Source organism: Antedon bifida, chromosome 11 (genome assembly GCF_963402885.1).
Source record: "Antedon bifida chromosome 11, ecAntBifi1.1, whole genome shotgun sequence".
NCBI classification, from domain to species: domain Eukaryota; kingdom Metazoa; phylum Echinodermata; class Crinoidea; order Comatulida; family Antedonidae; genus Antedon; species Antedon bifida.
In genome coordinates, this window is record NC_136236.1 from 3,914,651 (window position 1) to 3,937,167 (window position 22,517).

Below are 22,517 nucleotides of genomic sequence, written 5' to 3' on the forward strand. Positions count from 1 at the left end.
TCCTTTTGTGAGTGCTTATTTTTAATTATGTGATTAAGATCTACTTGAAACAGTAAATATACTAATGAAATCACATTGGAAAAAAATAAATGAATAAACTTTTTGTTGTTATTCTTAAAAGTACACCAATTACCCTTCCCCACAATTAGAAGATTTACGGTATTTTATGCAACATTGTAGTTTATATATATATACATGGACAGTGTACATTAATAGTACCCGATATACACTCTCTGCTGTAAGCCTATCACGTCTTCTAATAGCAACTATCGAGTAACATCCTTATTTGGGTGCCATTGTTGTAAGTGACGTCATTTTAAAGTAACAATTTTAAATTGGGCCAAAAGCAGATAAAGAAACACATTTTAGTCGTAAATTTAACATTGAATGACCAGTGATAGGACATCTCCCCTCCCTGCAATTTGTAACTTCGTTTGACTTGTCAGACAAGAGTTGGTACACTGTCAGGGAATGTTCATGGAATTACAAGGTTTAAACAGAATTTAAGTTTATATACACAGTAGGTAGGCGAACTTGAAATGCATTTATTTTAAAGGATGGTAAGTTTTATTGTTTGTCACAACAATAGCCTACAATTAAGTTCAATGCCTCAGGATCATAGTACTTATGCTGTAGTCCTTAACCGCATTCCTTAAAAACTCGACTGTCAAAATAGTCACTTTTAAAATGAAACGATATTTTGCAGCAGTAACGTGTTGCTTAGCATATATTTGTATTTTCTGTACCAGATTGAACCTCAACATTACCATTATAAGCATGGTAAAAACATGGAATGCCACCACAGAAGAACAGAACTCAAATGAGACAAAGATTTCAGATGACAGTGCAACCAATTCGGTAAGCCTTCTTCGGTACGACGTCTGTTATCATTAAACTTAAGTATGTTATGATCGGTGTCTGAGATTTACTTAACCACGGAGAAATACTTATTTCTCCATGACTTACCTAAATCTAATTTATACTCATATAAGGATTATTTGCTTATTCGTGTTTGTTCTGTAGTTACCAACTTTTGATTGGGACGACCAAACACAACAGCAAATACTTGGATCATTTTATTACGGTTATATAATAAGCGGACTGCCGGGTGGTTGGTTGGCTGGTAAAATTGGCGGAAAACGATCAATTGTAATAGTTCTTCTGTTGCAAGGTTTACTGTCTGCCATGATACCTTGGGCTGCCGGCGTTGGGACCAGTCTGCTGACAATCGTTCGGGTTTTTCAAGGCGTCATAGAAGTTAGTGTCTTTATTACTAGTTCGATATATAAAACATTCACTATTTTTATGACACGGAGAACCGAATAAAATACTAAGTTTTTCAAAACCAATACCAATTATGACCAAGATGTTTACGTACTATTTACATACATAATTATTTACCTCAAAACGATAACTGGCGACAGGGCGTAAAGACGTACGTTACACAACACACACTCAAGAGAAAATGTCCCGGATGTGTTGCGTAAACGGTAATACGCCGATCACGCACTAGTGACGTAAACAACCCTTACTTACTTTCAGGGATTAATCATGCCAGGGATATACATAACTTTGAGAAAATGGATTGTTCCGTCTGAACGGAGTACATTAGTATCTATTGCATATTCTGGTAAGTATTTATTAAACTAATTGCTCTCTGGTTTGATGACTTTGTTCATGAACGTAAGCTCTTATCGTCGCTTGTGATTGGCCCAAATATGGTAGTGATATGCCCAAACATGGGTACATCACTTTTTCTTTATCACATAAAATTTGATGATGTAGACAGAGCTTAAGACCATTCACTGACATTAAAGCTAAGTTAACACAAGAATGGACCAAATCATTTCAGAACAATTGTTCTCAATGAGTGGTTTACGCGTTTGGCATTTTTATAAAGAAAATTCAAATGAGTTACTGATCAAGTAACGTTTGAAAACTGTGTGTTGTTTTCTATGTTGTTTACTTTACTGTTTTTTTACAGGCTCGTGCATAGGTGAAGTTTGCTGTTACCCTTTATCTACGTGGATTTCTACTTCTCCCAGTTTAGGAGGATGGCCGACGTCATATTATACTTACAGTGAGTGGCTATACAAGTCCTATTACTACTACTACCGTATTCTATAAAAGTCTGTGTTCACTGTGGATGTAGTCTACTGTCTAAACATAAGGCCGCCGCCTCGCCTGTACGTTTCATCTCTATGTACTTTCATCAGGCCAAACATGAAACATGGACTGTTTCTCGAGAGGGTTAGGACAAATAGAAATATTATACGACTAAAAACTTTCTTTGAGAGTGTGAGTACTTAGTTACAATGATTTACTTAGGTTTACATAAACGACAACCTTGGAAATATCCAAAATTATTCATTCGACTGCTGCTTATTAAAAAACATAACAGTTTGACGTTTTTGCGTTATCAAAGAAAAAGAATGAAACGCTTGACAATGTTTTCTCTTATTAATACAATTTGTTTTAAAATTACCTCGTAATTACCTTCTTCATTGCATTCTTGTTGTAGGTTCTCTTTGTGTTCTTTTGGCAATAGTATGCATAGCTTTCGTTTACGACGACCCAGTTGACGATCCTTATGTTTCAACAAGGGAAGTTGAATATTTGAAAAGTTTTGAACTCGAACAAAATAACAAGGTAACGTCGTTAGATGACGGGAACAAACGATCATTGGTTATCAATTCTGTAATAAACACAATATAAACAAATATTTAATATAATTATATTCTAAACACCTTTTAATTAAATTCAATCGCAGAAAACTGTTTCCTCCAAACGAATACGGTTTGAAATTGTAATGAATAGTTATTCACTTCGGCCAAAAATTGAACCAAACAATTTACCTGCTACCGTAATTTTAAGGGATGGAAATTACATTGTTTTAATATAACAAATATTATAAGGAAACCAAATTTGTTATCTGGGAATCATTATTTTTTTTATGGGGGTTAAACTTGCCAATTATAAGTTGTCAATATTTACTTTGATAATGTTCTCAACTCAAGAAAGAATTCCAAAATACACAGCAGTACGTGCTGGTAGTCTATGAGTGCAATTTATACCTGGATAAACCAACAATAGCCCGTGCTCTCCAGAGAGAAGGCGTTACGAATAGTTAAACATTCTTAGAGCACTCCTCTACCACAATAGACCAGTCCACAGTCACGCCCTCATGTGGAAATGTCCCAAGTCTTTTCAAGTTCAAGTTTATTTATTCACACAACAAAGCATATACAACAATACAATTATAAAAGTTACAAGTAGCACCTAGCGAGCAACCTCAAAACGTTCTTCCATAATATTGACCAATTAATAATGAATTATACTTGATAAAACTCTTTTTCTATTCAGGATGTACCGGTTCCGTGGTGTGATATCTTCACATCAACTGCAGTGTGGTCGATAATCGTTGCTTACACGGCATTCAATTTCAGTTATTTTTTTATACTTACTGAAGGACCAAGTTATTTACTGATATTAGGATTTAATATAACAAGTGTAAGTGGAACTCTCTAGGTCTCTCTTTGTTTTGTATATACGCTTTTCATTTAGCCTAGCTCCTATCCGGAGTTTACACGGTGACGTAGAGCGTCGCACCCCGCTGCCCACCCCCATCACATGTCAATCATAGTCCCGAAGAAGTTCCATGTGTGGGCCTCCTATAAAACCTTTTCCTTCTATTCCATATCTCATCCTTCGCTGCTATTAACTTTATCCTAATCTATCATATGACATCGTCACATTGTAAGATACATAAAAAGAATAATAATAATAATAATAATAATTTTTTTTTAGATTGCAATTTTAACATCAATTCCATCAATACTAGAATTTATAGTTACGCTGCTGTCTGGTGCTTGTGCTGACGTCATCATTCGGCGGGAATACCTGAATGTTCTAAATACTAGAAAGTTTTTTATGATTTTACGTAAGATGAAACTGTGTTATGTCTTTTTTAAATTATGAATGCATTTATTATCATTGAAAATATATAATATATAATCACAATATAGATTATTATAGAATTAGGCCTATAGATTATTATAGAATTCGATCGTTACACAATAACTCTATTCAGTAATTATTATTAGATTATTATTATTATTATAATATAAACTAAATTATTGAAACCATCAATATTAGTCATTTTTTTACAAACTAAATATCCATCCATGACCAAATGAATGAATGAATACAACACTCGAGTTTTGATTTATGCTTCCCTAAGTTGTTACAATTGTCATGACTTTTGTAGATATGGGAATACCTGCCATGTGTCTATTTTTCATTGGATACTTTGAAAACCATGCAGCCGAGTGTGTTGTACTTCTTACAGTGGCATTTTCTTGTGGAGGACTGTATACAGGCACACTTACAAACATAATGGAGATATCAAAGGAACACTCGCAAATAATCGTAGGAATGGTGACAACTGGAGCCGCTGCGGTTGGTTTTATTGGTCCACTTATTCTTGGAGCTTTGATCAAAGAAGATGTAAGTATCAGAGGGATGATTGGATGCACATGAAAACACGTAGTGTGTATGTGTGTGCCGCTTGTCACCGCTTGCGTTGCGTCTACGTCCTTGTATATTCTCCCAAAGCTTTACGGTGCGCTTCCATCCTTGCGTTGCGTAAAGTAGGAACCAAGCTTTATAATATTATTAAATTTGTTCCACTAGGACCAATCACAAGCGATGGATTATTCGGACTGTCTCTTGTCATTGGACAACTATCTTGAGTTCAAATCTGATCAGTTTTAAAGAGCATGATATTTGTTTGTTGTTTTTTTTTTCAGAATACAGCCAATCAGTGGTCTTTGATGTTTAAAATAATTGCTGCTGTCCATATTTTTGCAATGATTTTCTTTCTAATATTTGCAAAAGCAGAGCAACAAGAATGGTCACATGGAAAAATTACAAAACAAGAGATGAAATCATACAACTCTATACACGATGAAAGTGGTGGCTAAAATCCATTCATAGAAGTACTGATGAAGAAATCAATACGTGGCGACTATAGAATGGACCCGAGACCTGGCTTTCGATTTTTGAAAATGAAAGATGTATACATATATGTATTTACATTATTTATTTATTGTTTTTTAATTATTTATAAATAGAATAATATATTATAATTGTCTTATTTAATCTTGTAATGTTTGTTAAAAGTGGAAAAGACATAAATAAATAAAATAATGTTGTAATAATTTTTGTTGCTAATTTCTTTTGTTAGTTATGTTTAATAACTTTGTATATAAATTGTGACGAGATAACAATTTATTTATTTTTGATAAAGTTTGTTAGTATTAACTTTTAATGAGAGTAAAGATATAAGGAAGAAAAGCAAAGAGATTATATTGAGCGGCTGTTACAGTATGGTGGACAACACCAGAGAAGATTGACATTACTTTCACTCTTCCCTGACAACACTAAATATTTTAAAGTCAATAAGCGCCTTCAGACTACCACGTTTCGATAACTAATTGCGAAATAAAACTATATATTTTAATTATCTTTAGTGGCGTCATTTAAACATACAGTAGAATTCAAATTAAGACCACTCAAAGTATCTCTTTAATATAGATTGGCCTTCGTTTATTTAACCTGAAAGTGTCTTTTGAATAAGAGTGTCAATAAAGATGTTCTCAGAATAGATGTGTCCCGGCTCCTCAATAAAGATATCCTCAGAATAGGAATGTCCCCTAAATAAGGATGTCCTCAGAATAGGAGTGTCCTCTCAACAAGGATGTTCTCAGAATAGGAATGTCCCCTCAATAATGATGTCCTCAGAATAGGAATGTCCCCTCAGTAATGATGTCCTCAAAATAGGAATGTCCTCTCAATAAGGATGTCCTTAGAATAGGATTGTCCCTCCATAAGGATGTCCTCAGAATAGGAGTGTCCCCTCAATAAGGAAGTCTTCAGAATAGGAGTGTCCCCTCAACAAGGATGTCCTCAGAATAGGAATGTCCCCTCAATAAGGATGTCCTCATAATAGGAGTGTCCCTTCAATAAGGATGTCCTCATAATAGGAGTGTCCCCTCAATAAGGATGTCCTCAGAATAGGAGTGTCCACTCAACAAGGATGTCTTCAGGATAGGAGTGTCCCCTCAACAAGGATGTCCTCAGAATAGGAATGTCCCCTCAATAATGATGTCCTCAGAATAGGAGTATTCCCTCAACAAGGATGTCCTCAAAATAGGAGTGTCCTCTCAATAAGGATGTCCTCAGAATAGGAGTGTCCCTTCAATAAGGATGTCCTCAGAATAGGAGTGTCCCCTCAACAAGGATGTCCGCAAAATAGGAATGTCCTCTCAATAAGGATGTCCTTAGAATAGGATTGTCCCTCAATAAGGATGTCCTCAGAATAGCAGTGTCCCCTCAATAAAGATGTCCTCAGAATAGGAGTGTCCCCTCAACAAGGATGTCCTCAGAATAGGAATGTCCCCTCAACAATGATGTCCTCAGAATAGGAATGTCCCCTCAATAAGGATTTCCTAAGAAAAGGAGTGTCCTCTCAATAAGGTTGTCCTGAAATCACAAAACTACAACTGATTCAGAATACTGCTGCACCTTTTTCACTAGGACCAAAGCATTTGCCAATATAACTCTAATCCTCAAAAATCTCCACTGGCTTTCTATCCAAGAAAGAATTAATTTAAAGAGTCTGTTGACTATTACAAGAGTTTGAACTCAACTTCGTTATACTACATAGATGAGCTTATCACGCCATATTATCCTCCTAAGTTAATGTTTTAAAATCCGCCACTGTTTTCTATGGCAACAGTCCATTTATATTTTCATCTGTTCGTCTTTGGAATGATCTGCCACATCTTTTTTCTTCTTATTTTGGTAGGATGAGTAGACAGTTTTCACTCGAGCTCCTGTGAAAACTATACCAGTCAGCTCTCATAGGAGAGGTTTAAAGTGCTGGAGAACGGAGTGGTGTAAATGATTCCTCATTAGCCTTGAACCTCTTATTTCACTTCATGAAAGGAACATCATAAAAACTGTCAATAAAATTCGTCAAGATCCCGATCACCTTCTAAATAAATTCTTTAAGCTTAGCCAGACAGGTAGACTGATCACCCTGTCCTTGATATGTTGCGTAAACGGTAATAAGTCGTTCACACACAAGTGACGTAAAAACCCCCTTATTACTTTCAGGGATTATTCATGCCAGCGATATACATCACTTTAAGAAAATGGATTGTTCCGTCTGAACGGAGTACATTAGTATCTATTGCATATTCGGGTAAGTATTTAAAATGTAAAAGAAAGCTAATCGCTTTCTGGTTTGATGGCTTGGTTCCCATTTGGACGCAACGCAAAGTTAGAGTAAAATAAGGATGTCTGACAACAAATTCGGAACAATCGTTATCAATGAGCTAGTTGAATGATTTAAGCGATCGACATTTTTGATAAAGAAAATTCAGAATTACTGAATAAAAGGTCTTTCACAACTGTTCTGGCACGGTTCCGGTCCGGCGAATCGAACAACATGTTTCGTTTTCACTATACGCTCCACACGGCCAGTTATGCGCCAATCGATATGCGCCGCGTGAAAATGAAACATTGACGTTCGATTGGATTTTCCGGCGCCTTAACCACCGTTAACGTTGGAAACCGAGTGTCGTTTCCCATTTTTTTCTTTACAGGTTCGTGCATAGCTGAAGTTTGCTGTTACCCTTATCTACTTCTCCCAGTTTAGGTGGATGGGCGACATCATTTGTTTTTGTCTTTTATGGGCTCGTCTCACTTTTATTTCAGTTTACAGTACAAATTATTTCAATATATACAAGTTCTCTATATAAGGCATATAGTATGTATATTCTCTTGTATTATTAAAATTAAAAACAAAGGTCATGTTCTCCATTTTTCTTGTCACATGCAAATGACGCGTACATATTTGTGATTATTGTTAAAACGTAGTATATTTAAGAATGAATAAAAAAAAAATGTACAATTATTAAAAACATTTACTTATGACCTACATACAATATATATACAGACATGATGAATACTGCGGATTTCATATAAATTATTAAAATTATCTAACCGACATCATATTATACTTACAGTAAGTTAATATTAACACACACCTATAAAAGTACTATTAGGCCTATTACTCAATAAATGTATAATGTTCACTAATGCCACTACAGTCTGTTTCATCTATCCATCTAGTTTCATAATCTATAGAAAAACGCCAAACATGAAAAGACTATTTGTCAGTAACTGTTAAAAAATTATAGTAGAGTGGTACAGTCATTTCTCAAGCAGGTTAACAGAACAGAAAGAAAGAACAGTAAATAGAAAGAAAAGTATAATAACTCCTACAAAGCAAGTTATACAATATTATTTCAATTAGGCCTAAGCCTACATATGAAAGACAACTTTGGCAATTCAACCAAATCAGTCATTCTTAGGCTGGTTATTGTTATGTAGGACTACTGGCTTTGAATGTTTTTGTTAAATAAATTGTAATGAAATCTTATTGATACAAAACAACCACGTCAACCACCTTCTAAGCAACCATTGCATTCTTGTTGTAGGCTCTCTTTGTGCTCTTTTGGCAATAATATGCATAGCTTTTATTTATGACGACCCAGTTGACGATCCTTATGTTTCAACAAAGGAAGTCGAATATTTGAAAAGTTTTGAACTCGAACAAAAAAAGTCTTTCATTTGTACATAGTTGTACAATAAAATAAATAAAATGACAATAAAAGTACTATCGTATCGTAAATTCAATTTAAAAAATTGTCATTCGACAGACTAAAAAGAATATAAGTTTTACCTTTAGTAACACCTTTTAAAAAAGAAATTATTACCTGATCGGTAAATTTAAGAAAGAAATGAGTAAACCGGGAGAAACCCCATTGTGTGACAGGAAGACTAGTGTGTTTTTATTTTTAAAACTATGACTTAATTCATTCTTGGTTTTTTTTTATAAACAACGTTTAACATTAAAAAAACAAAAACATTTTTGCATCACAATGCTTGCTATAGAATCCAATATAATTGTATTGCATAACAAAAACTCAAATCATTTATAACTGGGCTGTTATTTTACAACCTAAATTATTGCAACCAAAATACATCATTGCCAAGTTCTATTTATTTTGGTGATTATTACTTTTCCTAGGTTTTTCCATTGCATTCCATAATTTGGCCTATTTTCTTTTTTATGCCTATTTGTTACAATTTCCATGACTTATATGTCGATTTGGGAATACCTGGTATGTGTCTATTTTTCATTGGATACTTTGAAAACCATGCAGCCGAGTGTGTTATACTTCTTACAGTGGCGTTTGCTTCTACAGGAATGTATGCGACGAGCACACTTACAAACATAATGGAGATATCAAAGGAACACTCACAAATAATCGTAGGAATGGTGACAACTAGATCTGCTGTGGTTGGTTTTATTGGTCCACTTATTCTTGGAGCTTTGATCAAAGAAGATGTAAGTATTAAGTTTGATTGAAAACACCTCATCACGCGTCCTGTTTACGAGTTTAAATCTGAATTCATTTGTTTGGTTTTTCCAGAATACAGCCAGTCAGTGGACTTTGATGTTTTTAATGATTGCTGCCGTCCATGTTTTTGCAATGATTTTCTTTCTAATATTTGCAAAAGCAGAGCAACAAGAATGGTCACATGGAAATATTACAAAACAAGAGATGAAATCATACAACACTATACACGATGACGTTATACAAAATGAAAGCGGTGACTAATTTAACTAGAACAATTACTAACATTGAGAGTCAAAAATTGTACCCTAGTGTAAAATAATTGATTAATTTTATGTTTTTATAGTCTGATACTTAAATAATAAATAATAAATTTATTTTTGTTATGTACATAGTACCGGTATATTCTCAATCTGTGGATATTTATCTGAAATAAAAGAATGAATGAACTATATTATTCAGGAAAAAGGTACATTTTACAAAGTACAATACAAATAAACATTTTAGTTGAAATGTTAATTAAGCTAAATATTAATGTAGAGAGTCATTATTAACTTTGTATGCATTTTTTTAATGTATTTTAACATTATATAGCTCATATTAAGGGGAAAACGTCCTTATTTAATTAATTTGATTAAAATCTACTTAATATAGTAATTATACTATATACGAAATGCATTTATGATATTCAGAACCATTCTAAACATGCTTGTACCACCTATCAAGAAGCCACAACATGTTTTTCTACTTGAAAAGGTATATGGAAACATTAGTCTATATAAACCAGAAAACAGCATGAGATAATAGGATCAATATACGCATTTAGCGGCCATTCAAAGTATGCTACTTGCTAGTATATAAAATTATTATGCAAAATAACAGTAATAAATCAAATTGTAACCTTTTTCGAATGAAAGCCCACGGGCCAATACCCCACTCTGCAACCTTAAAGCATTCATAGAGGCCGTTTAGAAGTCAACATTATGTCAATTGAATGTTGGCGGCCATTTCTTTCCCCTATTAGAATTTGTTGGGACTTTTAGTATGGTGTTCTGGGGACTTTGCATTGAAACAAATTCTGCTAAATAAAACAAATAATGAATGTTTTATATTCGTGTAATGATACAAATAATGGCATTTGGTGAATGATGAAAGGTTAAGTATCTTTGTTACCTTTTAATGAAATGGCATTTTTTTTTTTAATTCCCGCAAATTTTATATAAAATGTGCATAACATCCTGAGATCTAAATTAGATCAGAGAGTGTAAAACTGGGTGTTCACATAGCTATGAAACCATCCTTTTAAACTCTTATGAAAACCGAGCAATAACGTTTTGAGTAATTCTGCTAAAACATATAGAAAGAAACAAGCAAACACACAAGTGACACGCGATCGACCAGTTAGTAATAAGATCGATGCACCATCTTGGTCATTTAAAGTCAAATTTACGTTAAAATCATCATCATCTGTTTTTGTCCCATTTCAAAATATAATTTCTGTGGTGTGACTCACGTACAACAATGGCATGTGAGTTTCATTGTTTATGAGTTAGTGATTCGGAAGAATGGGTTACTAAAAGGTACAGCTAGGCTATAGGCCTATTAATAATAAAATAATAATAATAATAGGCAGCCCTCCAAATCGCATTTCCTTATAAATTCAACCGAATATCAGCAACGAATACGAATCAGTTTCAGGATGAAACGATATTTTGTAGCAGTAATGTGCTGTTTATCATGGATTTGTGTTTACTGTACCAGATTGAACATAAACATTACCATTATAAGCATGGTAAACAAATGGAACACCACAGAAGAACAGAAATCAAATCATACTGCGACAACGATTTCAGATGACAGTGCAACACATTTGGTAAGTGTCCTAGCGGCGTTACTTTCCATATTCGCTCATAACCCAGTTAAGTTAGTTTTAAAGTCCAATTTCTCACGTTTTTTAGATCTAATTTATAAGGTCAAAAACAACATATAATGTAAAAATAAACACTGTATGGTCCTACTGAGATAACGTTTTTCGTCTTTAAACGGTTAAAAATGTGAAAAATATTACTCCATGGTCGATTCTAATAATTTTAGCGCCCGCTATAAATCCCAACATGCATTGCCCGCAAATTGGTATTTTAGCCTACAGCTAGCGTACGGTGTTCGTACGTTACCGATGTATACTAGCTAGGCCTACTAAACTAAGCCTAGCTAGGCTAGGCCTAAAGACCGTCCACGAGAGGACATTCACCGCGAGCTACTTAGGTAGTGCATTGTTTCTCTATTTTTATCATAATTTACCATAAAACGTACATTTAAGACAAGGAATGACCTGGTTTAATGTTTTTTAAAGTAATATATATGCATTATTATTTTCAAAACGTCACAAATAGGGAATGGGTCTTTAAGATAAGAGTTACTTTAGGTCAAAGTTTAAGATTTTAATATACATGACAACTGGAACAAAAAATCTAAATCTCGGGGAAATTATTATTTTAAAACATTTTGTCATACACATTGTGCTATGTTCTGTGTATACGATTTTGCTTTATAGATACCAACTTTTGATTGGGACGACCAAACCCAACAACATATACTTGGATCGTTTTATTACGGTTATATAATAAGCGGACTGCCGAGCGGTTGGTTGGCTGGTAAAATTGGCGGAAAACGATCAATTGTAATAGTTCTTCTGTTTCAAGGTTTACTGTCTGCCATGATACCTTGGGCTGCCGGCGTTGGAACCAGTCTTCTGACCATCGTACGGGTTTTACAAGGCGTCATAGAAGTTAGTGTCTTTATTGGCAGTTCAATTATTTTTCACTGTATGGAGAAACGATTGTTTTTTTTCAATGGGTCGCCAATACCATTGGCTATTGACTAGGATGTGTAACGCCATAACGTTACAATTTGGTTCCCACTAGGACGCAGCGCAAGTACGTAAGAGCAACGCAATTAATTTGACCAAGTGTGACACGCACGCTCTGGATTTCCCAAACTCTCGTTTGTCATTGGTTAACAACCTTTGTTACGCATACGTTATTGCTGCTATTGATAGGGCGTAAAAACGAACGTTGTGACGAAATTGTGCTGCGTAACGGTAATACGTCGTTTAAACGGTAGTACGTGTTTTTTTTTCAACCGTTATAAAAATTATTTATATTTCCAGGGATTAATCATGCCGGCGGTTTATATCACTTTAAAAAAATGGATTGTTCCGTCTGAACGGAGTACATTATTATCTATTGCATATTCTGGTAAGTAAGTGTACAAAAAAAAAGTGTTTTTGCGTGTTTTTATGGTTAATATCACTATTATTACAGTTTAATAGTGTAGACAGAGCTTAAAGATGTATTGTCCCTCAAAAACATGAAAAATGAAGATTAATTAAATCAGATTTTGAATATGTTATTTTGTAGTTTTAATAAAGTTAATCACCTCCATAGAAAAAAACCCGAAAAAAAAGTAATGTTTTCACTTATAAAATGACAAAATAAATGGTTAAATTCAACCAAAAATCCATTGGCTGGCAGCCAATTTGACCATTTGTTTGCTTTAAATTACATTTTTTCAGGTAAATACATTTTTTTTCCGATACAATTTTTGGTCAAAGTGGATAACTATTATGTTACATTAAAATGGAATATACAACCAAATTTTTTTAAAGAATTATTTTTTCAGGGGGACAATACATCTTTAAGAAAGCAAATTTTCTTCTTTGTTGAACATAATGCTTGGACTTAATAGTACATCGTAAGTAATTTTGACCAATCACGACACGATAGGTCATCCAAACTGTCGCTTATGATTGGTCACTTGTGAGAATCAAGCTTAAAGCTACTGAAAAAAAATGTTTAACGTTTGGAAACTGTATGTTGTTTACTTTGTTTTCTAAAGGCTCGTGCATAGCTGAAGTTTGCTGTTATCCTTTATCTATGTGGATTTCTACTTCTCCCAGTTTAGGAGGATGGCCGACGTCATATTATACTTTCAGTGAGTTTAACCTAACAATATTAATAATAATAATATAAATAATAATATAAACACTATTTAAAGAGAATAAAGAGAATACGACAGTACTTTAGTGAGCCGGGTTAAATAAAATGTAAACACATTAACAAGATAACAGAAAAAACGTCCGATTAAATATCAACTATCGCATATATTATACTGCAAATGATGATTGTTGATTAAATAAAATTGAATTGGCATTTTAACTAAAACATACTCCTAAACTATCTCGTCAGTTCGCAAATAATATTCTTTTTGTATTTTTGGTAAAGTAAATACTTACAGTTGACAGATTGTTTCTGGTTCCACTTTACAATAATAATAAGCGGGTTGCTTCTGAATGTGACTTATCAAACCCAAACATACTTTCTTTAGAAATATTTAAATGATCATTAATATTTTGATGTATATTAATATATGCATTTTCTCATAATAGCAACCATTTCTTCTTCGTTTTAGGTACCATTGGTGTTTTATTATCAATAATATTCATAGCTTTCGTTTTTGATGATCCTGTTGACGATCCTAATATTTCAACACAGCAAGTCGAATATTTGAAAAGTTTTGAAGTTAAAGACTCTAATAAGGTATTATAATGGGAGGAGTCAAGCTGACATGTTTGTAATCAGCGTCTGTTGAGTCATGTGTTAATGAATATTCATTAATCTATAGTTGAGTTAAATCATTGATCATTTTGTGATAAACACATTTTAAATTCAAACGTTTTTTTATTCAGGACATACCGGTTCCATGGTGTGATATGTTGACATCAACTGCAGTGTGGTCTATCATTTTTGCTTACATGGCTTACACTCTCATTTTTTTCTTTATTCTCACTGAAGGACCAATTTATTTATTGATATTTGGATTTGATCCAACAAAGGTAAGGAAAACTCTTTTAATTTTATTTACTCCATGTTTTTCCAAACAGCGAATATAGCTATAGCTATAGTTCAAGCATGTAGGTATAAAAATAAAAATAAAATGTCATATGTAAACGTGTTTGGTATCAATATTTAGGGATTTTTAAGTGGGAAGCAAATATTTTGATTGCGCAACTATTATATCCCAAAAGATACCACAGCGCATGCCAAAAGTATGTGTTTGTTTGTGTATATTTGAGACTCTCGCCTCCTATACGACAGAGGGCTGACTAGAGGCGGCGGCTGACATTGTCAAAAAAGTCCGCGCAGCGCGCTGCCGGCACGCAAGGCTTTGACTTTGAAAACACCATGGCGATATCCTGTTCACGCGCTACAATACATTCGACCTCTCTCCTTCTAATTTACAACCTATCTCTGGGGCGGATTGCAATATAAAGACTTTGTCTTAGGCTTAGATCTAAGCCCCTCGCTATACAATCTTTGGTTCCAGAGCCATATAAAGAGTTACGACATTGAAAATTAAAAGCCATTTTTGTGTCAAAGAATTCGCACACTGAGGGTGCGCGCATCTCTTTTGTATAGCGTTTTCCTATAGTTCATGCATTATTTTTAGATTTTTAGTTAAAATCAGTATCGAAAGTACGAACCAATTTTATATACCATCGAGTAAACATTCTAGAAATAACGCGCGATTAACCAAATTTTTCCCTTACGTAAATTTATATATAGATTAGTAAGAAAAAGTATAATACTGTGTAGTATTTCAAATATGCTACCCTCTAATAATAATGGAGCGATCCATTTGATGATCTGGGTTTTCTAGTTCCATTTTGGAACTAGAAAACTCAGATCTTGATATCTGAGTTTTCTAGATCTAGAAAAGTCAGATATCTGAGTTTTCTAGATCTAGAAAACTCAGATATCTGAGTTTTCTAGATCTGAGTTTTCTAGACACCCGAATATAACCTAGGACTAGGCGTATACTATTTTTTTTCTGTATTTCTAGATCGCAATTTTAACATCAATTCCACCAATTCTAGAATTCATAGTTACGCTGCTGTCTGGTGTAGCTGCTGACATCATCATTCGGCGGGAATACCTGAATGTTCTGAATACTAGAAAGTTTTTTATGATTTTACGTAAGATGAAATTGTTTATTTTGTGGGTTTTTAAAAAAATTATTAAATACATTCTTAAATTGTGACTGCTTCTTTCATTTTGTTGACGATTACATTTACATTTACTAACTATGGCCTGCCTATTATATCACCTGTTTTATTTAAAATATTTCAAAATTAAAAGGAATTTCCATGAATTATTTGTAGATATGGGAATACCTGCTATTTGTCTATTTTTCATTGGATACTTTGAAAACCATGCAGCCGAGTCTGTTATACTTCTTACAGTGGCGTTTACTTGTGGAGGAATGTATACAGGCACATTTACAAACATAATGGAGATATCAAAGGAACACTCACAAATAATCGTAGGAATGGCGACAACTGGATCTGCTGTGGTTGGTTTTATTGGTCCACTTATTCTTGGAGCTTTGATCAAAGAAGATGTAAGTATTAAGTTTGATTGAAAACATCCATCCATCACGCGTCCTGTTTACGAGTTTAAATCTTAGTTTTTTTGTTTGGTTTTTCCAGAATACAGCCAGTCAGTGGACTTTGATGTTTTTAATGATTGCTGCCGTCCATGTTTTTGCAATGATTTTCTTTCTAATATTTGCAAAAGCAGAGCAACAAAAATGGTCACATGGAAATATTACAAAACAAGAGATGAAATCATACAACTCTATACACGATGAAAGTGGTGACTAAAATCCATTCATAGAAGTACTGATGAAGAAATCAATCCGTGGCGACTATAGAATGGACCCGAGACCTGGCTTTCGATTTTTGAAAATGAAAGATGTATACATATATGTATTTACATTATTTATTTATTGTTTTTTAATTATTTATAAATAGAATAATATATTATAATTGTCTTATTTAATCTTGTAATGTTTGTTAAAAGAGGAAAAGACATAAATAAATAAAATAATGTTGTAATAATTTTTGTTGCTAATTTCTTTTGTTAGTTATGTTTAATAACTTTGTATACAAATTGTGACGAGATAACAATTTATTTATTTTTGATAAAGTTTGTTAGTATTAACTTTTAATGAGAGTAAAGATATAAGGAAGAAAAGCAAAGAGATTATATTGAGCGGCTGTTACAGTATGGTGGACAACACCAGAGAAGATTGACATTACTTTCACTCTTCCCAGACAACACTAAATATTTTAAAGTCAATAAGCGCCTTCAGAATACCACGTTTCGATAACTAATTGCGAAATAAAACTATATATTTTAATTATCTTTAGTGGCGTCATTTAAACATACAGTAGAATTCAAATTAAGACCACTCAAAGTATCTCTTTAATATAGATTGGCCTTCGTTTATTTAACCTGAAAGTGTCTTTTGAATAAGAGTGTCAATAAAGATGTTCTCAGAATAGATGTGTCCCGGATCCTCAATAAAGATGTCCTCAGAATAGGAATGTCCTCTCAATAAGGATGTCCTTAGAATAGGATTGTCCCTCCATAAGGATGTCCTCAGAATAGGAGTGTCCCCTCAATAAGGAAGTCTTCAGAATAGGAGTGTCCCCTCAACAAGGATGTCCTCAGAATAGGAATGTCCCCTCAATAAGGATGTCCTCATAATAGGAATGTCCCTTCAATAAGGATGTCCTCATAATAGGAGTGTCCCCTCAATAAGGATGTCCTCAGAATAGGAGTGTCCACTCAACAAGGATGTCCTCAGGATAGGAGTGTCCCCTCAACAAGGATGTCCTCAGAATAGGAATGTCCCCTCAATAATGATGTCCTCAGAATAGAAGTATTCCCTCAACAAGGATGTCCTCAAAATAGGAGTGTCCTCTCAATAAGGATGTCCTCAGAATAGGAGTGTCCCTTCAATAAGGATGTCCTCAGAATAGGAGTGTCCCCTCAACAAGGATGTCCGCAAAATAGGAATGTCCTCTCAATAAGGATGTCCTTAGAATAGGATTGGCCCTCAATAAGGATGTCCTCAGAATAGCAGTGTCCCCTCAATAAAGATGTCCTCAGAATAGGAGTGTCCCCTCAACAAGGATGTCCTCAGAATAGGAATGTCCCCTCAACAATGATGTCCTCAGAATAGGAATGTCCCCTCAATAAGGATTTCCTAAGAATAGGAGTGTCCTCTCAATAAGGTTGTCCTGAAATCACAAAACTACAACTGATTCAGAATACTGCTGCACCTTTTTCACTAGGACCAAAGCATTTGCCAATATAACTCTAATCCTCAAAGATCTCCACTGGCTTTCTATCCAAGAAAGAATTAATTTAAAGAGTCTGTTGACTATTACAAGAGTTTGAACTCAACTTCGTTATACTACATAGATGAGCTTATCATACACCATATTATCCTCCTAAGTTAATGTTTTAAAATCCGCCACTGTTTTCTATGGCAACAGCCCATTTATCTTTTCATCTGTTCGTCTTTGGAATGATCTGCCACATCTTTTTTCTTCTTATTTTGGTAGGATGGGTAGACAGTTTTCACTCGAGCTCCTGTGAAACTATACCAGTCAGCTCTCATAGGAGAGGTTTAAAGTGCTGGAGAACGGAGTGGTGTAAATGATTCCTCATTAGCCTTGAACCTCTTATTTCACTTCATGAAAGGAACATCATAAAAACTGTCAATAAAATTCGTCAAGATCCCGATCACCTTCTAAATAAATTCTTTAAGCTTAGCCAGACAGGTAGACTGATCACCAGCTGTCCTTGATATGTTGCGTACACGGTAATAAGTCGTTCACACACAAGTGACGTAAACACCCCCTTATTTACTTTCAGGAATTATTCATGCCAGCGATATACATCACTTTAAGAAAATGGATTGTTCTGTCTGAACGGAGTACATTAGTATCTATTGCATATTCGGGTAAGTATAATTTAAAATGTAAAAGAAAGCTAATCGCTTTCTGGTTTGATGGCTTGGTTCCCATTTGGACGCAACGCAAAGTTAGAGTAAAATAAGGATGTCTGACAACAAATTCGGAACAATCGTTATCAATGAGCTAGTTGAATGATTTAAGCGATCGACATTTTTGATAAAGAAAATTCAGAATTACTGAATAAAAGGTCTTTCACAACTGTTCCGGCACGGTTCCGGTCCGGTGAATCGAACATCAATGTTTCGTTTTCACTATACGCTCCACACGGCCAGTTATGCGCCAATCGATATGCGCCGCGTGAAAATGAAACATTGACGTTCGATTGGATTGTCCGGCGCCTTAACTACCGTTAACGTTGGAAACCCGAGTGTCGTTTCCCATTTTTTCTTTACAGGTTCGTGCATAGCTCAAGTTTGCTGTTACCCTTATCTACTTCTCCCAGTTAGGTGGATGGGCGACATCATTTTTTTTGTCTTTTATGGGCTCGTCCCACTTTTATTTCAGTTTGCAGTACAAATTATTTCAATATATACAAGTTCTCTATATAAGGCATATAGTATGTATATTCTCTTATTATTAAAATTAAAAACAAAGGTCATGTTCTCCATTTTTCTTGCAAATGACGCGTACATATTTGTGATTATTGTTAAAACGTAGTATAATTATTTAAGAATGAATAAAAAAAATTTACAATTATTAAAAACATTTACTTATGACCTACATACAATATATATACAAACATGCTGAATATTGCGGATTTCATATAAATTATTAAAATTATCTAACCGACATCATAATTATACTTACAGTAAGTTCAATATTAATAACACACACCTATAAAAGTACTATTAGGCCTATTACTCAATAAATGTATAATGTTCACTAATGCCACTACAGTCTGTTTCATCTATCCATCTAGTTTCATAATCTATAGAAAAACGCCAAACATGAAAAGACTATTTGTCAGTAACTGTTAACAAATTATAGTAGAGTGGTACAGTCAATTCTCAAGCAGGTTAACAGAACAGAAAGAAAGAACAGTAAGTAGAAAGAAAAGTATAATAACAAAGCAAGTTATACAATATTATTTCAATTAGGTTTAAGCCTACATAATAAAAGACAACTTTGGCAATTCCACCAAATCAGTCATTCGTAGGCTAGTTATTGTTATGTAGACTACTGGCTTTGAATGTTTTTGTTAAATAAATTGTAATGAAAGCTTATTGATACAAAACAATTACCACGTCAACCACCTTCTAAGCAACCATTGCATTCCTGTTGTAGGTTTTCTTTGTGCTCTTTTGGCAATAATATGCATAGCTTTCATTTATGACTACCCAGTTGACGATCCTTATGTTTCAACAAAGGAAGTTGAATATTTGAAAACAAAAAAGGTAAAGTCTTTCATTTGTACATAGTTGTACAATAAAATAAATAAAATGACAATAAAAGTACTATCGTATCGTAAATTCAATTTTAAAAAATTGTCCTTCGACAGACTAAAAAGAATATAAGTTTTACCTTTAGTGGCACCTTTTAAAAAAGAAATTATTACCTGATCGGTAAATTAAAGAAAGAAATGAGTAAACCGGGAGAAATCCCATTGTGTGACAGGAAGACTAGTGTGTTTTTATTTTTAAAACTATGACTTAATTCATTCTTGGTTTTTTTTTATAAACAACGTTTAACATTAAAAAAACAAAAACATTTTTGCATCACAATGCTTGCTATAGAATCCAATATAATTGTATTACATAACAAAAACTCAAATCATTTATAACTGGGCTGTTATTTTACAACCTAAATTATTGCAACCAAAATACATCATTGCCAAGTTCTATTTATTTTGGTGATTATTACTTTTCCTAGGTTTTTCCATTGCATTCCATAATTTGGCCTATTTTCTTTTTTATACCTATTTGTTACAATTTCCATGACTTATTTGTAGATATGGGAATACCTGCTATTTGTCTATTTTTCTTTGGATACTTTGAAAACCATGCAGCCGAGTGTGTTATACTTCTTACAGTGGCGTTTGCTTCTACATAAATGTATACAGGCACACTTGCAAACATAATGGAGATATCAAAACAACACTCGCAAATAATCGTAGGAATGGTGACAACTGGATCTGCTGTGGTTGGTTTTATTGTTTCACTTATTCTTGGAGCTTTGATCAAAGAAGATGTAAGCATCAGGGAGGATTGGAGGCACATGACCACGCGTAGGGCATGTGCCGCCGCGTGAGGAAAAATAACGTAAATGTAAAATAACGTAGAATCAGACAGATGTGGTAGTACTTGAAGTAATGTTAAATAGTCTTTGAACAGACTTACATTACTCGTGACGTTGATGTTGTGTTCGATTGAAAACAAATAATAATCTCTGATAATACTGATCGATATTTTTATATCAGTACCATGATCACATTCAAATCCTTTTAAGACCAGGTTATTATTATTATTATTTATTCAGGCAAAATATAATACAAATCAACACATTAAACAAACACAACACAAGAAGAAAATATAAAATCATAGTCACATAGCTGCCAGGAAAGCACACAAGCAGCCTAAGCCACTGTCATCTTAAATCATAGTCACATAGCTGCCAGGAAAGCACAAAAGCAGCCTAAGCCACTGTCATCTTAAATCATAGTCACATAGCTGCCAGGAAAGCACAAAAGCAGCCTAAGCCACTGTCATCTTAAATCATAGTCACATAGCTGCCAGGAAAGCACAAAAGCAGCCTAAGCCACTGTCATCTTAAATCATAGTCACATAGCTGCCAGGAAAGCACAAAAGCAGCCTAAGTCACTGTCATCTTAAATCATAGTCACATAGCTGCCAGGAGCACAAAAGCAGCCTAAGCCACTGTCATCTTAAATTTTCATAAATCATTTTAGATAGAATTATGTGGTGACATCAAATCTAACACACAACACTATAGCATATTACTTTATTTCTACTTAGACGCAGCGCAATGACGTAAGCGCAAGGCAATGACGTAGGCGCAACGCAATGACGTAGACGCATAATTGGTCAAATTACTATAGCGGTACGCTTACGTCCTCACGTTGAGTCAACAAAGTGGGAACAACGTTTTACGCGGATAACAAATCTTCCTCAAATTGAATCAGTTTTAAAGAGCATGTTTTTTTTTTCAGAATACAGCCAATCAGTGGTCTTTGGTGTTTAGAATAATTGCTGCTGTCTCCAATTTTTTGCAATGATTTTCTTTCTAATATTTGCGAAAGCAGAGCAACAAGAATGGTCACATGCAAATATTACAAAACAAGAGATGAAATCATACAACACTATACAAGATGAAAGTGGTGACTAAATTAGAAACGAATGAAGCGTTTATTCGGTTACACAAACGTCACAGTCAATGTTTAACTATCGTCTCTCTGAAACAAAAAGTTCGCTAAAACTCTGCGAACGGACGGACCGGTGATGGTTTTTACATTACAGTAACGTTATGGCTACACCGATAAATTAATTCCGTTTAGTTAGGCTAGGCAATCATTCTTATTGTATCTAACTTATTAAAATGAATCTATCTATTATGAAAATGTTGGTTTGAAGATGTCTTCGGTTTGCTTGAGCCCTCTATAATTATAACAACTTTTTTCTAAATACCGATAGTTAGCATTGGTGTTTCAAAAGAAGATAACTGTACTGGTGTATGAAAAAATAAATTAATAATACTATTTAAAATTCAAATATTTAAAATTGAATACATTGCCAGAATGGCGAGAGGTTATTTGGTCGGTCACGTGTGTTTGTTTCTTTCTAAAGTGTATATTTGTTTGTTAGCAGGATTACCCAAAAAGGGTTACTTCATCGTCTTTAAAACTGGCAGTTGGCGATCGAGACCGGAATCAATTGGCTTTTTAAAAACCGTATTAAAAAATCGGGGTTTTGTTTATGTGGACCCGCTTTGATATAAAATACTGTTATTTCAAAATACGGTACTTAAATGTGTATTCTCAGCAAAAACAGGTCCTTATGTTATTGTTTGTCAGTATTTGCTTGTTTTAAATTTATTTTATTCTTGTTCTTTAGGCTACATGATTAAAAAAATATTTATAACAAATGTGCAATTTGTTCTCTTGTTGTGTTGTTTTTAAAATGTTT

At 34.0% G+C, this 22,517-nt stretch overlaps 5 protein-coding genes across 5 annotated transcripts in view; 4 read left to right on the plus strand and 1 right to left on the minus strand.

Moving 5' to 3' along the window:
• Positions 1-641: 641 nt before the first annotated feature.
• Positions 642-5,178, plus strand: LOC144855815 (sialin-like). The gene is made up of 9 exons (XM_078713757.1): positions 642-858; positions 1,024-1,257; positions 1,543-1,630; positions 1,985-2,080; positions 2,522-2,649; positions 3,364-3,510; positions 3,808-3,940; positions 4,268-4,506; positions 4,809-5,178. Exons 1-9 carry the CDS (start codon positions 688-690, stop codon positions 4,980-4,982), a joined length of 1,410 nt encoding a protein of 469 aa, XP_078569883.1. The 5' UTR covers positions 642-687; the 3' UTR covers positions 4,983-5,178.
• Positions 2,590-22,517, minus strand: part of LOC144855828 (N-acetyltaurine hydrolase-like) — a 64,717-nt gene continuing 44,789 nt past the window's right edge. The window contains exon 10 of the mRNA XM_078713768.1: positions 2,590-2,695. The gene's annotated coding sequence lies outside the window, so the exon portion shown is untranslated. The remainder of the gene's footprint in view (positions 2,696-22,517) is intronic.
• LOC144856203 (sialin-like) lies at positions 9,248-9,755 on the plus strand. The gene is made up of 2 exons (XM_078714154.1): positions 9,248-9,481; positions 9,567-9,755. The coding sequence occupies exons 1-2, from the start codon at positions 9,257-9,259 to the stop codon at positions 9,753-9,755; spliced, it is 414 nt and encodes a 137-aa protein (XP_078570280.1). The 5' UTR covers positions 9,248-9,256.
• Positions 11,281-22,454, plus strand: LOC144856204 (putative inorganic phosphate cotransporter). Its single transcript, XM_078714155.1, has 6 exons — positions 11,281-11,364; positions 12,046-12,279; positions 12,661-12,748; positions 13,389-13,484; positions 19,663-19,772; positions 22,446-22,454. Exons 1-6 carry the CDS (start codon positions 11,281-11,283, stop codon positions 22,452-22,454), a joined length of 621 nt encoding a protein of 206 aa, XP_078570281.1.
• LOC144855839 (sialin-like) lies at positions 13,963-16,508 on the plus strand. Its single transcript, XM_078713783.1, has 5 exons — positions 13,963-14,089; positions 14,239-14,385; positions 15,393-15,525; positions 15,712-15,950; positions 16,039-16,508. Exons 2-5 carry the CDS (start codon positions 14,263-14,265, stop codon positions 16,210-16,212), a joined length of 669 nt encoding a protein of 222 aa, XP_078569909.1. The 5' UTR covers positions 13,963-14,089; positions 14,239-14,262; the 3' UTR covers positions 16,213-16,508.